This window comes from Notolepis coatsorum (genome assembly GCF_963971535.1).
Source record: "Notolepis coatsorum genome assembly, chromosome: 1".
Lineage (NCBI taxonomy): Eukaryota > Metazoa > Chordata > Actinopteri > Aulopiformes > Paralepididae > Notolepis > Notolepis coatsorum.
In genome coordinates, this window is record NC_140165.1 from 59,989,254 (window position 1) to 60,008,696 (window position 19,443).

The window sequence follows — 19,443 nt, forward strand, 5'->3', positions numbered from 1 at the left end:
CACATACACACATACATCCACTCATGTGCGCAGTTGCGCACACACGCACACACACACACACACACACACACACACACATTCGTACTCATGCAAAGACATACATGTTCACACATACACACATACATCCACCCGTGTGCGCAGTTGCGCACACACACACACACACACACACACACACACACACACACACACACACACATACATACATACACACACACACCTACACACACACACACACACATTCGTACTCATGCAAAGACATACATGTTCACACATACACACATACATCCACTCATGTGTGTGCACACACACACACACACACACACACACATACACACACACACATACGTACTCATACAAAGATGCAAAGTACACATGCAAAGACATACATGTTCACACATACACACATACATCCACTCATGTTATATCACATATTGCAGACAACTTACAATCAATTAATCAATCAATCAATCAATCAATCAACTATTCAATAATATTAATACATACATAAATACAGTAGTAATCCATTTTAATCTGATACAATAGGGTTAGAGAGAAAGACACAAGAAAAGACACATAATATAATCCCTTTGATATCTACTCCCAGCTTCTGCTACTCATGATCCACCTCTTTATAGAAGATTTAAAAAGTGGAGAAGGGGCTTATGGACTCCATTGGTAGGCTATTCCATAGTACTGAGTTTTGGCCTATTACTCTGTTGCATCTTACTGGGATGAGGTCTGTAGGGCTCCCCCTGGTGGCGTGTCTGTGTACATTCCTAACCCTGATAAAAACTACTTTGAACCCAGGAGACCTCTTAACCTCTTAAAGGAAAACTCCAACATTTTGGGAAATTTGCTTATTTGCCATCTACCCTGGAGTTAGACAAGAAGATACATACTTTTTTCTTCTCTGTGCGTGCATTAGGCTTAGGGAACAGCCGCTCCGTTAGCGTAGCTTAGCTTCATCACTGGAAGTGGGTCAGACTTGTACCCTGACGTTCCCTACAGTGCCCTACAGTCACGAAATACACTCCAAATACAACTCCAAAACGTTCCTGTAAACATGTTGTGACCTGTGTATTTACCACGTGGAGAAATAAAAAATAATTGAATTAGACAATTACGTTTTCTAATCAAATATACTCAGAACAATTTATTGCCGAACCACTCCTCTCGGGGCGCAGTCAGTGATTTCAACGTGACGCCGTGTTTGTTTACATTCTCATTTTATTCAAAGGATCCGAACCGATTGAAGTTTATGGATACCATGACTTAAAATCCTCTTACCTTGACGATTAAAAGCCTCCCCAATTTAGAAAACAGTATTCCCATGGCTGATCTTGATATGCTGCTAGCTAACGGAGCTAACCAACAAACACAGAACCGGGCGGACACTAAAGCAAATAATGAGGGCAATGACTTCCGGTCGGGGGGGTTTCAAAATAAAAGAGCGACGTTTATAGCAGCGGAAATACGTTTATTTTCTACATTATCTAACGTTACAGTTAAGTCGAATGGCAGAGCCAAAAGAAATTGCTTCGGTTTTACCCAGGTTGAGGGATAACCTATTTTTGACCAGCCAATGACTGATCTTGTCAAGCTCATGACTGAGTGACCTCTCAACTTGTCTTTTGTCCTGATGGGAGACCAGGAGTGCAGCATCGTCCGCAAATAAAAACAAGTTACATTCACATGCAGATCTTTGACATATAAAAGAAATAAAAGTGGTCCTAAAATACTCCCTTGCGGCACCCTGCATGTCTGTTCACACACACACACACACACACACACACACACACACACACACACACACACACACACACACACACACACACACACACACACAGTTCTGGTGTTGATCCACACAGTGTTCTGCAGGCAGACGCTGTTTCCATGGGACTCAGTTAGTGAGCTAGTCCTGTAACACCACTGGACCCAAGAACATCAGGTTCTGAACTCTCTCCCTCTCCCTCTCCCTCTCCCTCTCCCTCTCCCTCTCTCTCTCTCCCTCTCTCTCTCCCTCTCTCTCTCCCTCCCTCTCTCTCGACAGCATACTCAGGAGAAGGTTCACCTGCTCATCCAGTTAGCAGAGAGCATGCTGGGTAAAGGCCACTCCCATCGGGCGGAGCTCCGGCGCTGCGTGGCGACGGTCGACAAGCGCTACAGAGAGTTCACGCTGCGCATGGGGCAGTACCGCACCCTCCTGCAGGGAGCGCTGGGGGGCTCACAGGTACAGTACAGCACCCTCCTGCAGGGGGCGCTGGGGGGCTCACAGGTACAGTACCGCACCCTCCTGCAGGGAGCGCTGGGGGGCTCACAGGTACAGTACAGCACCCTCCTGCAGGGGGCGCTGGGGGGCTCACAGGTACAGTACCGCTCCCTCCTGCAGGGGGCGCTGGGGGGCTCACAGGTACAGTACCGCACCCTCCTGCAGGGGGCGCTGGGGGGCTCACAGGTACAGTACCGCTCCCTCCTGCAGGGGGCGCTGGGGGGCTCACAGGTACAGTACCGCTCCCTCCTGCAGGGGGCGCTGGGTGGCTCACAGGTACAGTACCGCTCCCTCCTGCAGGGGGCGTTGGGGGGCTCACAGGTACAGTACCGCTCCTTCCTGCAGGGGGCGCTGGGGGGCTCACAGGTACAGTACCGCTCCTTCCTGCAGGGGGCGCTGGGGGGCTCACAGGTAGTAGGTAGTAGTATAGACACATTATCATAGTAGGTAGTAGTATAGACACATTATCATAGTAGTTAGTAGTATAGACACATTATCACAGTAGGTAGTAGTATAGACACATTATCATAGTAGTTAGTAGTATAGACACATTATCACAGTAGGTAGTAGTATAGACACATTATCATAGTAGGTAGTAGTATAGACACATTATCATAATAGGTAGTAGTATAGACACATTATCATAATATGTAGTACTATAGACACATTATCATAGTAGGTAGTAGTATAGACACATTATCATAGTAGGTAGTAGTATAGACACATTATCATAATAGGTAGTAGTATAGACACATTATCATAATAGGTAGTAGTATAGACACATTATCATAGTAGTTAGTAGTATAGACACATTATCATAATAGGTAGTAGTATAGACACATTATCATAGTAGGTAGTAGTATAGACACATTATCATAATAGGTAGTAGTATAGACACATTATCATAGTAGGTAGTAGTATAGACACATTATCATAGTAGGTAGTAGTATAGACACATTATCATAATAGGTAGTAGTATAGACACATTAGCATAGTAGGTAGGTAGTAGTCACTCTCAGTAGGTAGTAGTATAGACACATTAGCATAATAGGTAGTAGTATAGACAGATTATCATAGTAGTTAGTAGTATAGACACATTAGCATAATAGGTAGTAGTATAGATACATTAGCATAGTAGGTCGTAGTATAGACAGATTATCATAGTAGTTAGTAGTATAAACACATTAGCATAATAGGTAGTAATATAGACACATTCGCATAGTAGCACATTAGCATAATAGGTAGTAGTATAGACACATTAGCATAGTAGGTCGTAGTATAGACACATTAGCATAATAGGTAGTAGTATAGAGACATTATCATAGTAGGTAGGTAGTAGTCACTCTCAGTAGGTAGTAGTATAGACACATTAGCATAATAGGTAGTATTATAGACACATTATCATAGTAGGTAGTAGTATAGACACATTATCATAGTAGGTAGTAGTATATACATTAGCATAATAGGTAGTAATATAGACACATTATCATAGTAGTACATTAGCATAGTAGGTAGTAGTATAGACACATTAGCATAGTAACCTACTTGCCTCGTATGAATGTGTATGCATGTGAATGAATGTTGGTGGTGGTCGGAGGGGCCGTAGGCGATGATTATTCGCCACGCTTCCGTGAGTCTGCCTCAGGGCAGCTCTGGCTGCAATTGTAGCTTACCACCACCGGTATGACTGTGTATGAACAAATAATGGACTCTGTGAAGCGCTCTGGGTCAGTGAAGAGCGCTATATAAATCCAATCCATTATTATTATTTATTATTTAGGTAGTAGTATAGACATATTAGCATAGTAGGTAGTAGTACATTAGCATAGTAGGTAGTATAGGGTCAGTAGATAAAGATAGTGGACCCTGCCTTTACTTCCTGACGTAGCAGGAAGCTCCAGTGGCTTTCCTCCATTTACAATCTAAAGACAATCCACAAGAATAAAGTGAATAACATTTAAATGAATAAATAAACAATAAATAATAATAAAATAATGAAAAAGCAATGTTGTTTGCAGTCTTTACCAGGTCAGAGCGACCACCTGTCTAGACAGGAAGTGATGGCCTTCTCCACTATCTTTGTCTATCTACCATCTTTGGTTGTGATTAACACGTGTACGGTGTCCCTTCTAGGACAATAAGGACCTGGAGTTGGAGCTGATACCCAACAGCCTGTCTGACTCAGACCCAGAGGTCAACCTCAACGACCCCAACCACGAGCTCAGCGACGAGAAGAGGCGCACAGCCAGGAAGAAAGAGTGAGTCTGCAGGTCCATTCTGACACTCAGCCTGGTCCATTCTGACACTCACCCTGGTCCATTCTGACACTCAGCCTGGTCCATTCTGACACTCAGCCTGGTCCATCCTGACACTCACCCTGGTCCATTCTGACACTGGTCCATTCTGACACTGGACCATTCTGACACTCAGCCTGGTCCATTTTGACTCTCACCCTCGTCCATTCTGACACTCAGCCTGGTCCATTCTGACACTGGTCCATTCTGACACTCAGCCTGGTCCATTCTGACTCTCAGCCTGGTCCATTCTGACACTGAGCATGGTCCATTCTGACACTCAGCCTGGTCCATTCTGACTCTCAGCCTGGTCCATTCTGACTCTCAGCCTGGTCCATTCTGACTCTCAGCCTGGTCCATTCTGACACTGGTCCATTCTGACACTGAGCCTGGTCCATTCTGACACTGAGCCTGGTCCATTCTGACACTCAGCCTGGTCCATTCTGACTCTCAGCCTGGTCCATTCTGACACTGGTCCATTCTGACACTCAGCCTGGTCCATTCTGACACTGGTCCATTCTGACACTCAGCCTGGTCCATTCTGACACTGGTCCATTCTGACACTCAGCCTGGTCCATTCTGACTCTCAGCCTGGTCCATTCTGACACTCAGCCTGGTCCATTCTGACTCTCAGCCTGGTCCATTCTGACTCTCAGCCTGGTCCATTCTGACACTGAGCCTGGTCCATTCTGACTCAGCCTGGTCCATTCTGACTCTCAGCCTGGTCCATTCTGACACTGATCCATTCTGACTCTCAGCCTGGTCCATTCTGACACTGAGCCTGGTCCATTCTGACTCTCAGCCTGGTCCATTCTGACACTGAGCCTGGTCCATTCTGACTCTCAGTCTGGTCCATTCTGACTCTCAGCCTGGTCCATTCTGACACTGAGCCTGGTCCATTCTGACACTGAACCTGGTCCATTCTGACACTGAGCCTGGTCCATTCTGACACTGAGCCTGGTCCATTCGGACACTGAGCCTGGTCTATCCTGACACTGGTCCATTCTGACTCTCAGCCTGGTCCATTCTGACACTGAGCCTGGTCCATTCTGACACTGAGCCTGGTCCATTGCCACATGCCACTGTCCTGATGAAGGCTGAATAGCCGAAACGTTGACGACAATATAAGCAGAGAAAAAGTGAGTGCGGGAATTGTAAATTTTTTCATTCTGACTCTCAGCCTGGTCTATCCTGACACTGAGCCTGGTCCAACTTCTCACAATGTCACAAAGACAAGAGTTTGTCTGCTTTAGAACGTTCAAGTCAAATGTCAAAATCAAACCCAAAGTTTGGGTGGGGGTGGCTGTGGCTCAGGAGGTAGAACAGTCGTCTGGTGATCTGAAGGTTCTCGGTTCGGTTCCGGCTCCTCCCGGGCAGCGTGTCGAAGTGTCCTTGAGCAAGACACTGAACCCCTAACTGCTCCCGATGAGCAGGTTGGCACTTTGCATGGTCGCCCTCCTCCGTCTGTGTGTGAATGTGTGAGTGAATGGGTGAATGTGAGGCATAAGTTGTGCTTTGGATAAAAGCTGCTCTTATCTATTTACCAAAGTCGCGTTGGATTTTCATGTCACTTTTTCCAGCTCCTAACTGTTCCAGGGACCTGCTTCTGAGGACCGTTTGTTTATCAGTTACGAAATATACCTTAGGATTTCTTCTCTGGTCTGACTCCTAGATTAGTAGTATTAGTAGTATTAGTAGTATTAGTAGTATTATTAGTATTAGTAGTATTATTAGTATTATTAGTATTATTAGTATTAGTAGTATTAGTAGTATTAGTAGTATTAGTAGTATTATTAGTAGTATTAGTATCATTAGTAGTATTAGTAGTATTATTAGTATTATTAGTATTAGTAGTATTAGTAGTATTAGTAGTATTAGTAGTATTATTAGTAGTATTTGTAGTATTTATAGTATTTGAATGTGTGTAGATCCTGTGTTTTCTCTCTCCAGGTACATTATGGCTGAGCTTCTACAGACAGAGAGAGTCTACGTCAGAGATCTGCAGGAATGTATTGAGGTAATGATTTACAAACACTCATCATCAAGCATTAAGCCGGCACGAAGAAGGTGAAGTGGGACTTCCTGTTTAACGAGTCAACCTTCAAAATAAAAGCATGAAAATAAAAGCATTAAAAATAGAAACAGGTTCCGCACTTATATTCTGATGCTGAATTTGCTGAAAGGGACGTTTCGTTTCATCTTATTTGTGCCGACTTGACGCACCCGGGAAACCATGTGTCCTTCCCTGAATTCGTAGGGCTAGATCCACAAAGAATGGATTGCACGGAGCAAGTTGCACCCTTACTTACAATTCATTATGAATTGAAAATGGGGGACCCTGATGTAAACAAGACGAAAGTCTTTCTCTGGTCTGCATCCCCTTAACAATTGTGTGTATTGAGCCGTACTGTATTGTACCCATTCTGCAATCTGTTAATAACATTTTCATTTAATCAATCACCGTGCAGATTGATTGATTGAATGAAAATTGTATTAACAGATTGCAGAATGGGTACAATACAGTACGGCTCAATACCAGTGATGTACCTGAATGTGTTCAATGAATTTGGGCAAATGTGTTCGTATTTTGGGCAAACGTGAACTCAATTAGATGAACGTAATTGAGAACGCGTTCATTCTCAGCGCTGTATAACGGCGTTCAAAAGTGCGTTCCTTCTCAGCACTGTATTATAACGGCGTTCAAAAGTGTGCCAGATTTCATATGCCTTTCAGCCGAAAACCCAGTTAAAACACACCGTAAACAGGCTTTAAAATAATGCGGAAAACCACCCAATCTGGCAACCGCAAGCTGCCTGTGATGCGTAGGCTGCCTGTCACCCCTGGCTGTCGCACAAAAATATACGTCATCAGACTCCTCACAACAAGAACAGCAGCACTCACTCAGAGTCAGACTCTACGGCATCAGCGTATGAGCATTTAAAAGAGTTTTAGTTAAAGTCAGTAAATGTTTTGCACTTTGAATATTGAACTTTGAGGTACAACCTTAGTTTCATACCTCAGCCTGGTTCCTACCTCGTGTTGTGTTAGTACAGAGTTATGTCGGCACATGTTTATATGTTATATGTTTGCACAATGACTACTTTCACTTTTGGTACTTTAAGTATATTTAGATTATTATACTTAATAAAGACCATTCAAGCAGCACGTTTTTCCTCATGTTTTTGAAAATATACTGTAGAGATGAAAGCTGAAGCTGCTACTAGTGTGGACTGAATGGGCGGCAGCAAAGCGTTATGGAAATGTCAGTATTCTGATTGCTGTCTGTGGTTCTATATGGGTTGTGGCAATACATTTGACAAATAATAGCTCGCAGCAACGTATTGAAAAAAGAACTATAAACTATAAATGTGTTCATGTTTGAAACCATGAACTTTAGTTCAAGATTTTGAATTATGAACTGTGAACTGAACTAGTTCATTTTAAAATGTGTGAACTGTGAACTGAACTAGTTCATGTAGAAAGTGAACTTTCCCAACACTGCTCAATACACACAATTGTTAAGGGGATGCAGACCAGAGAAAGACTTTCGTCTTGTTTACATCAGGGTCCCCCATTTTCAATTCATAATGAATTGTAAGTAAGGGTGCAACTTTCTCCGTGCAATCCATTCTTTGTGGATCTAGCCCTTAGTGTTTGAGTAACTAATTGGTGGGTTTTGTCACAAAAGGCAATGCAAAGAGCGCCAGGAGGGTTAGATCATTAAAGTCAATATGACTTCCTGTGGTTTCTGTGATCAGGCCCATCAGGAGGGGAGGGGGGAGGGGGTCCAGCTCCTAGGGAGCAATACACATACAGTACACATACTGGACTTGTTCAAGGACCCAGACATTTGTCTATGATTGATTGGTGGTAACGATTAAAAGTTGTGCTTCCATCCCACCCAGATGGAAAAATGACAACACCTCCCATTCAATCAGGCCACACCTACTATTTAATCAGGCCACACCTACTATTTAATCAGACCACACCTCCTATTCAATCAGGCCACACCTACTATTTAATCAGACCACACCTCCTATTCAATCAGGCCACATCTACTATTTAATCAGGCCACACCTACTATTTAATCAGGCCACACCTCCTATTCAATCAGGCCACACCTCCCATTCAATCAGTCCACACTTCCTATTCAATCAGGCCACACCACCTCTTATTATATCAGGCCACACCTCTTATTATATCAGGCCACACCTCCCATTCAATCAGGCCACACCTACTATTTAATCAGGCCTCCTAGTCTAGTAGTATAGTTAATACACCTCTCCTGCTGCTTCCTCCTAGTCTAGTAGTATAGTTAATACACCTCTCCTGCTGGTTCCTCCTAGTCTAGTAGTATAGTTAATACACCTCTCCTGCTGCTTCCTCCTAGTAGTATAGTTAATACACCTCTCCTGCTGCTTCCTCCTAGTCTAGTAGTATAGTTAATACACCTCTCCTGCTGCTTCCTCCTAGTAGTATAGTTAATACACCTCTCCTGCTGCTTCCTCCTAGTAGTATAGTTAATACACCTCTCCTGCTGCTTCCTCCTAGACCTATCTGTGGGAGATGACAAGTGGCTCTGAGGACATTCCTCCTGGCATCTCCAACAAGGACGACATTGTGTTTGGAAACATACAGGACATCTATGAGTTCCACAACAGGTAAACATACAGGACATAGTTCCACAACCGGTAAACATACAGGACATAGTTCCACAACAGGTAAACATACAGGACATAGTTCCACAACAGGTAAACATACAGGACATAGTTCCACAACAGGTAAACATACAGGACATAGTTCCACAACAGGTAAACATACAGGATATGGTTCCACAACAGGTAAACATACAGGACATAGTTCCACAACAGGTAAACATACAGGACATAGTTCCACAACAGGTAAACATACATTATATAGTTCCACAACAGGTAAACATACAGGATATAGTTCCACAACAGGTAAACATACAGGACATAGTTCCACAGCAAGTAAACACACAGGATATAGTTCCACAACAGGTAAACATACAGGATATAGTTCCACAACAGGTAAACAAACATGATATAGTTCCACAACAGGTAACACACAGCCTTGTATTGGGCTCAGTACATGTTGAAATGAACATGTTATATATGAAATGTTCATAGATCTTTGACTGTTTATTGTTATTGATTTTGTGACTGCTTGCAGTATCTTCCTGAAGGAGCTGGAGAATTATGAGCAGCTACCTGAAGACGTGGGGCACTGCTTCGTTACTTGGGTAACAGCTCTCTATACGTGTGCGTGTGCGTGCGTGTGTGTGTGTGTGTGTGTGTGTGGTGAGGGGTGGTATGAAGTTAGTTCACATGTTCCCATACTTTAAAAAGACTGCATTTATATAACTCCACTGGCGGGCGACAGTGGCTCGGGGGGTAGAGCAGTCGTCTGGTAATCAGAAGGTTCCCGGTTGGAAATCCCGCTCCTTCCGATGTGTCCTTGAGCAAGACACTGAACCCCTAACTGCTTCTGATGAGCAGGTTGGCACCTTGCATGGTCGCCTCCGCCGTCGGTGTGTGAATGTGTGGATAAACCGATGAATGTGAGGAACAAATTATAAAGCGCTTCGGATAAAAGCTGTGATATAAATGCACCATTTACCATTTATTTATCTATAACCCCAATCGCTCTCTCTCTCTCTCTCCCTCTCTCTGTATCTCTTTCTCTCTCGCTGTCTATCTCTCTCCTATTCTCTCTTTCTCTCTCTCTCTCTCTCTCTCTCTCTCTCTCTCTCTCTCTCTCTCTCTCTCTCTCTCTCTCTCTCTCTCTCCAGGCTGATAAGTTTCATATGTATGTAACATACTGTAGGAACAAGCCAGACTCCAGTCTTCTCATTCAGCAACATGGCGCTGGCTTCTTTGAGGTACCCCCTCTCTCTCTCTGTCTATCTCTGCCTCCCTCTCTCTCTCTCTCTCTCTCTCTGTCTATCTCTGCCTCCCTCTCTCTCTCTCTCTGTCTCTCTCTCTCTGTCTCTCTCTCTGTCTCTCTCTCCTTCTCTCTGTCTCTCTCTCTGTCTCTCTCTCTGTCTGTCTCTCTCACTCTCTCTATCTCTCTCTGTATCTCACTCTCTCTCTGTATCTCTGTCTATCTCTGTCTCTCTCTCTGTATCTCCCCTCTCTCTCTCTCTCTGTCTGTCCGTCTCTCTCTATCGCTGTCTTCTCCTTCTTATACTGTGTACAGACAGTTATACTGGGTTTCCTCTTGTTCAACTCAACTCTGTGACTAAAGAAGAGATGTTTTCATTCAACAGTTGCTCTTCTGTCATCTCACTCTCTCACCCCTTCTCTCTCTCTCTCTCTCTGTGTGTAGGAGGTGCAGAGGAGGCATGGTCTGACTAACACAATCTCCTCAGCTCTCATCAAGCCTGTCCAGCGCATCACCAAGTACCAACTACTACTGAAGGTATGGAACACTAGAGTAGAGTAGAATAGAATCACCAAGTACCAACTACTACTGAAGGTATGGAACACTAGAGTAGAGTAGAATAGAATCACCAAGTACCAACTACTTGTTATGGTTTGTAAACAACCCCAACAGCACGACACAGACAGGTAGTTCAGAGTTAGCCAAAAACTATGGGCGTATTTATTTACAAACAGAAAAGAGCAAAAAACAACAGAAAAGCATTCAGGGGGAATGTCCTTGAGCAGAGTTGGCTCTGTGGTGCTGTGGCTCTGCGGCTCTGCAGCTTATTCAGTATCCACTCGGGGCGGAACAGAGAAAAAAGAGAATGACATTAATCCAACGTAGGGAATATGAGGCAGTCCAGTAACTAAGCAGAGTCCAGTAACTAAAACAAGCGACTCCTCTTCAGTGTTTACGGAACACACAAAAAACAGAAATGAAGGTCTTGAGTCCAGGAAAAAATTAGGAAATCAGAGCATCAAAAATATACTTCCAAAAACTCACCAAAGGCAAAGGGAGATACGAGGCACGGGTCCACGGACACAAAGAGGGGTAACAGCAGCGACTTCCAAGGACGTACTGGAGAAACAATGGAGAAACAACACGGGAGGAACAAGCAGCAGGTGGTGGTGAGCAAAACGACCTGACACTGAACGTTCAGAAACCCAGAGTATATAAGGGCTCCCTTCGAGCTGATTTGAAACTCCCTTTAGGTGCGTGATGGTAATTGGTACCTGGAAGCGTGCAGTACTGGGCCAGCCCTCACACTACTACTGAAGGTATGGAACACTAGAGTAGAATAGGCTTGGTCAGTCGTCCCTACTAACACAATTGGCAGTGTTAGCGGGTGGGAAGCCGGTGGGGTATGTGTCCTCGTCGTTGTAAACTGCGACTCCTACTGGTTGGTCGGAGCGCCTGTTCAGCAGGGAGGGGATCTGGGGGGAAATAGCGTGAACCTCCCACGCATTACGTTCCCCCAGTGAGAGTCCTCGCTGTCAGGTGAAAAGAAGCGGCTGGCCACTCCACATGTTTCGGAGGAGACACCCTACCCAGGCCAACAGGAACGACCAGGAAGGGAATTGAATAATTGGGACGGTTGGGAAAATACAGAAAAAGCCCCCCCCCCCCCCCCCCCCCCCCAAATGTTTTATTAAAGAATCACCAAGTACCAACTACATTGTGTGTGTGTGTGTGTGTGTGTGTGTGTGTGTGTGTGTGTGTGTGTGTGTGTGTGTGTGTGTGTGTGTGTGTGTGTGTGTGTGTGTGTGTGTGCGCGCGCGCGTGTGTGTGTGTGTGTGTGTGTGTGTGTGTGCAGGAGCTGCTGGCCTGCTGTGAGGAGGGTAAAGGAGAGATTAAAGAAGGTCTGGACGTCATGTTGAGTGTCCCTAAGAGAGCCAACGACGCCATGCATGTCAGCATGCTGGAAGGTAGAGCCCTCATCTCTGTTATCATCCCTGTTATCCCTGTTATCATCCCTGTTATCATCCTTATCATCCCTGTTATCATCCCTGTTATCATCCCTGTTATCATCCTTATCATCCCTGTTATCATCCCTGTTATCATCCTTATCATCCCTGTTATCATCCTTATCATCCCTGTTATCATCCCTGTTATCATCCTTATCATCCCTGTTATCATCCCTGTTATCATCCTTATCATCCATGTTATCATCCCTGTTATCATCCCTGTTATCATCCTTATTATCCCTGTTATCATCCCTGTTATCATCCTTATCATCCCTGTTATCATCCTTATCATCCCTGTTATCATCCCTGTTATCATCCTTATCATCCCTGTTATCATCACATGTCAGCATGCTGGAAGGTAGATAATCATCCCTGCTATCATCCCTATTAGCATCCTTATTATCATATTTATTATCATCCTTATTAACATCCTTATTGATTTATTATTATTATTATCATCTGTATTATCATCCTTATTATCATCATCATATCATCATCATATTATCATCCTTATTATTATCTTTATTATCATCCTTATTATCATCCTTATTATCATCATATTATCATCTTTATTATCATCCTTATTATCATCATATTGTCATATTTATTATTATCATCATTATTATCATCATATTATCATCCTTATTATCATCTTTATTATCATCCTTATCATCATCCTTATTATCATCTTTATTATCATCCTTATTATCATCCTTATTATCATCATATTATCATCCTTATTATAATCATATTATCATCCTTATTATCATAATATTATCCTTCTTATTATCCTTATTATTATCATATTATCATCCTTATTATAATCATATTATCATCCTTATTATCATCATATTATCCTTCTTATTATCATCCTTATTATCCTTATTATCATCCTTATTATCATCTTTATTATCATCCTTATTATCATCTTTATTATCATCCTTATTATCATCCTTATTATCATCTTTATTATCATCTTTATTATCATCCTTATTATCATCTTTATTATCATCTTTATTATCATCCTTATTATCATCTTTATTATCATCCTTATTATCTTTATTATCATCTTTATTATCATCCTTATTGTCATCCTTATTATCATCCTTATTATCATCCTTATTATCATAATATTATCATCCTTATTATAATCATATTATCATCCTTATTATCATCATATTATCCTTTTTATTATCATCCTTATTATCCTTATTATCATCCTTATTATCATCTTTATTATCATCCTTATTATCATCTTTATTATCATCCTTATTATCATCCTTATTATCATCCTTATTATCATCTTTATTATCATCTTTATTATCATCCTTATTATCATCTTTATTATCATCCTTATTATCATCTTTATTATCATCCTTATTATCATCTTTATTATCATCTTTATTATCATCCTTATTGTCATCCTTATTATCATCCTTATTATCATCCTTATTATCATCTTTATTATCATCTTTATTATCATCCTTATTGTCATCCTTATTATCATCCTTATTATCATGTTTATTATCATCCTTATTATCATCCTTGGGTGTAGTCTGACGTCACTGGTTGTTCCACCGTATAGGGATTTAGCATTGGGGAAATGGATTATCGGCTATTGTAACAATTCTGCCGCATGAACATTGGCAAGCTTTCCATTTTTGCACAAAATGAGTTCCCTTCTACCACTAACATTATTGTTTAAGCATTTTTGGTTGAAATAAAGGTAGTTATAAGGTTTTTAATTTGTCGTAAAAAAAGAACTACATCTACCAGTAGGCAGCCTGTTGTTCAGTAGCCAGTAGGCAGCCTGTTAGGCTGTCGCCAAACAACGTCACGGCAAGCTGATATCAAGCTAGCTAGCTAGCTAACGTTAAGATTACCTAGCTAAATGTACTAGACGTTAGCAATGTCTACTGACGTGAACCATTTTAAATTGGGGCATGTAGAGGAGTTTCGGGAACGAGTAAAATGTGCAGGTCCTCTTCTCAGACCTGTGGGGCAAGCACTGCACACGCATCATGCCGGCTAGCAAGCTAGCTAGCTACACGGCCCATTGATACCACGATAGCTAACTAACGTTACAAGCTCAAAAACCTTATAACTACTACTACTGTCGTGTCCATAAGTTCCCTGGCAGAATACTTTGTTTGTGAGGACAAAGGTATACAAAGAGGAAAGAACCATTTAAAATCAGGGCATGTTAGGAGTTTCGGGAATGCCGGCTAGCAAGCTAGCTAGCTACTAACGTCATGTAAAAAACAATATAAACTATACACAATATGTACAACGAAACAATGATTTACATTAGTATTTACAATGATTTAATATGCAGCAAAATAACGTTATACGATTTAAATTATAAATACAAATGTGGTTGTGGCTTTTACAAATAGTGGTTAGCTTTAGAGATAAATGGCTATGATCACCGGAGCACTAGTTGTTTGCAAGTGTAGCTGTACAATGAGCTGTAGACCAGCCTGTAACACTAGTGTTGGGTGAAACAGATACTAGCCACAGATTCAGGGTCAGTTATTTTCCCGAATTGTTAAGCTTATGGAATGTAAGGGAAATCTGATCCTAGGTCTGTACAGGCAGCAGGCTACACTGTGGTGACGTCAGGCAGCAGCGCCAAATAGCAGTGTAGTTTCCCAGCGAACGAAAACATAAACGTTGTTATTTTGCTACCTTTACGATTAATTGCGAATATTTTCATGTTGAGCTATAGATTGTGGATAAATACGCACAGAAAGGTACACCATGCCAACGTTAATGCTTTATTTATCTAAAACGAGTCGATTTAGAAATTATCAATGGGGAAATACATTAACACTTTGGATGCCAGCGACGCGTTTTGTCGTTAGTTCATGCCGACCTATGAATGCCACCAACGCTATATAGCGTTTGTTTGTCGTATTTTTTTTATTGGCGATTTGGATTCATATTTCATCAATCGAGCCTCAGGTTAGTGCTACAGAGTCTCTCTGAGCTCAATTGGGAAGATACCGCCCCCTATCGTCTCTCCCTGTGTAACTGCACCCCATTAGTTTAGCCTGATGGGGGGGGGCGGGCCAGTTTCCTCATTTTACTTTTCCGTCAAGCCAACTGAAGAGACCCAAGTTGATCGCCGACCCCAGAACAGCGTGGATTATGTATTTCCAGCACCCAACGCTGAATCAATAAACGCGATCGATATTTGGAATGGCGATCAGGAATTGGAATAATCTTTTTGGAGATTAACATCTGATCTGAGGTAAGGAATCTATTTGACCAGTCTTGGGATAATCAGAGCTTTTTTCACAGATATATCAACGTGTCCCATATGTGTGTGTGTGTGTGTGTGTGTGTGTGTGTGTGTGTGTGTGTGTGTGTGTGTGTGCCGCTGATCAGGAAATGAGAGAATCGATATTTCAGCCCGCTTCTATAGCGTGCATAAGTACACATATACTATCGATAATCTAGCGTTTATTTGAAAACGATTCATAAATAGGCCGAAAAATGACAACATTTTTGTGTATGCCAGAATATTCCAGTAAATGCCGTTTATCACGGAATCTTTATATTTTCCTGAAAAACTACGGCTTTTCAAAATGCTATAAAACGGAAATGAAGCGATTAAAAAACAATCCGTTTCGACAATGTTGACTGCAAACAAGTCATTGATAAGCGACGGGCAGATTAGACACATTGCCATAATTTAAGACAGAGATTATGCGTTCACAACGCTATCATTGAAGTGGGTGCTGGCATTTAACCATGTTTTACCATGTTCAGAGGGTGGAACAGGAAAAAACGAAAATGACGTAACCACTACACCTCCCTATTGTCACCATGTTTTGTTCTGGTCTGATGTGTGCGTTGGAGTTGAGTAACTTCCTACAGTCTGGGTGTCAGGGCCTGAGGTGTGGTCAGCAGTACAGCCCCTCCAGTATCTAACAGTCTGGGTGTCAGGGCCTGAGGTGTGGTCAGCAGTACAGCCCCTCCAGTATCTAATAATGTAAACAAAGTGCAATACCAAGAGGGGCTCTTTTGCCTAGAGGCCGCTGTTTGACAACATTACAGATTCAACCTTTAAAGTGTTCACTGAAGAAGCTCAGCTACCTCTCCAGTGACGTCACAGACCCGTCCCGGTCTTATCGTCCTAGTTTCACGTCAGAAACAGCCTAGGGCTGGGCGATAAAACGATAACGATAACTATCGCGATAAATTATTTCCTCGAAATAAACATGAAACGTGGTCGCAAAGTTTCGATATATCGATTTTCCAAGCTTGGATATGAACACACGCACTAACAACCAATCAGTGAAGGAGATGGCCGATAGCGGAAGGAGACCCGGAAGGAGGCGCGGAGGTAGGACGCAGTAAACAAGGCTGGCTATGGCTAATTAGCTTGCACGCCGCTATTTCACAGGTTATCTGCCGAGTTGGTGTGTGTTTTGAATTCTGAGGGTAACTGTTATAGTAGTGTGGGGTATACGGTGGACGCCGTTGCAATGAATTGGGCGGAACAGAGTATTTTAGGGTCATTTTTTTGTACATTGTCATGAAATACTCCGCTCGGAAACGAGGCTGGCTATGGCTAATTAGCTTGCACTTGTCATGAAATACTCCGCTTGCTTTGGCTAACTCCTAACGTGCGCGGACTGATGACGACATCAACTCGACTCTCGAGACATTCACAGCAGCAAAACAAGTCAGCCCGCGTATCGGCGCCGGGCATAATAAGTTAATTAAACTTGACAGACATTATATCGACGATAATTATCGATATCGAGTTATATGAGAATAATTTTATAATTTTATCGCGATAACGTTTTTGGTCATATCGCCCAGCCCTAAAACAGCCTGCTTTCCATTTGGTCTTGAACGTGGTCCAGTATAACTAGTACAGGATGTGATGTCATGACGCTCCGCCTCACTTCCTTCCAGGCCTGGAGGAGGGTCTGGACGTCCAGGGGGAGCTGCTGCTACAGGACTCCTTCCAGGTCTGGGACCCCAAGTCTCTGATCAGGAAGGGCAGAGAGAGACACCTCTTCCTGTTTGAACTGTCTCTGGTCTTCTCCAAGGAGATGAAGGACTCAACGGGACGGATCAAGTACCTTTACAAGAGCAGGCTGAGGGTAAAATATATATACATATATAAATATATATATATATATATATATATATATATATATATATATATATATATATATATATATATATATATATATATATATATATACATATATACACATATATATACACACTGACACCAAGTACCTGTACAAGAGCAGGCTGAGGGTAATATATATATATACATATATACATATATATACACATATATATATAAATATATACACACTGACACCAAGTACCTGTACAAGAGCAGGCTGAGGGTAAAATATATATACATATGCATGTGTGTGTGTGTGTGTGTTTGTGTGTGTGTGTGTGTGTGTGTGTGTGTGTGTGTGTGTATGTGTGTGTGTGTGTGTGTGTGTGTGTGTGTGTGTGTGTGTGTGTGTGTGTGTGTGTGTGTGTCTCAGACGTCAGAGCTGGGGGTGACGGAGCACATAGAGGGAGACCCCTGTAAGTTCGCTCTGTGGGTCGGACGCACGCCGACCTCCGATAACAAGACCGTCCTCAAGGTACTGCACACCACCACACGGTACTACACTCTACACACCACCCAGAGTACACTCATGCTACTACACCCTACACACCACCCAGAGTACACTCATGGTACTACACCCTACACACCACCCAGAGTACACACACGGTACTACACCCTACACACCACCCAGAGGACACACACAGTACTACACACCACCCGGAGTACACACACACAGTACTACACACCACCCAGAGTACACACACACAGTACTACACACCACCCAGAGTACACACACACACACAGTACTACACACCACCCAGAGTACACACATTGTAACTGAGGGGTTACAAAACCCTGACTGTATTAAAGATTGTTTAGATTAAACCACTACTAAATATTATTATTACTTGCCAGACAGTACAGTTAAATATGGCAGACACTCAATAGACGGCACAGTGACAAAGAGATAACGTTTACAGTATTTTATTAGCAATATCAAATGTACAACTGAGAATTAGTACGTTGCTCTTTTATGGCGAATGATAGTAGAATGTCAGAGTATCAAAGTCAGTGGGAATGAATAATTCCTAGGTTAATAATACTAGACCGGAACGCTGCATGGAGTGAGATGGCGATACAGGGGGCAAACGAGGGTATAGCTGGAGACTGGTGATTTCCCCCACGGAGTGGTAAGCTCCAGAGGAATTGAAGAATAGGCGGATACTCCTGCTGGTCACTGAAGAAAGGGGGTCTCATACGGATCCAGTCCTTGTAATCCAAGTGCTCGATAGCAGGGTAATAGCTCTTAATCCAATGCCCGACGGCAGTGATGATAGCTAGCTAGCTTCGTCCTCGAAGCTAGCCCGATGCAGATCTTCAGGTGTAGTTAAATCCAAACGACAATGGTATTAACGATGCTCTTCTCCACGTTACTACGTTTACACAATTCACTATAATACGCCAACAATGGTTCTACAATATCAAGGTCGTATCCAAGGAGCTACTAGTTATCCGTAACGATACACCGTGGTAGGTTCCACTGCTCACATGTCCAATAGTTCTGCTGCTAGGTTCACCTCGTGTTCTGACACTAATTACGTTAAGTCCACACACACTTGCTAAGGTTCACACTAGTTACTGGGTTCACTTCGCACGTCACTTCACTTCACGAACTCTAAGGACGAACGTTACTGCTGCACGCTACATTAGATTAGGTTCACACTTCACTTTACTTCACGAACTCTAAGGACGAACGAACTGCTGCACACTACATTAGGTTCACACTAGTTACTGGGTTCACTTCGCACTTCACTTCACGAACTCTAAGGACGAACGTTACTGCTGCACTAGATTCACACTACTGCTGCTGCGCCT

General features: G+C 42.7%; 1 protein-coding gene across 1 annotated transcript in view; it reads left to right on the top strand.

Annotated features, from left to right (window-relative positions):
• The window catches only part of LOC311234607 (kalirin-like), a 225,865-nt gene that overhangs the window by 89,155 nt on the left and 117,267 nt on the right, over positions 1–19,443 (top strand). Inside the window, 10 exon segments of the mRNA XM_084321852.1 lie at positions 2,051–2,230; positions 4,403–4,527; positions 6,514–6,580; positions 9,115–9,224; positions 9,757–9,826; positions 10,376–10,465; positions 10,912–11,004; positions 12,323–12,434; positions 17,403–17,593; positions 18,002–18,103. Coding sequence (XP_084177978.1) covers positions 2,051–2,230; positions 4,403–4,527; positions 6,514–6,580; positions 9,115–9,224; positions 9,757–9,826; positions 10,376–10,465; positions 10,912–11,004; positions 12,323–12,434; positions 17,403–17,593; positions 18,002–18,103 — 1,140 coding nt within the window.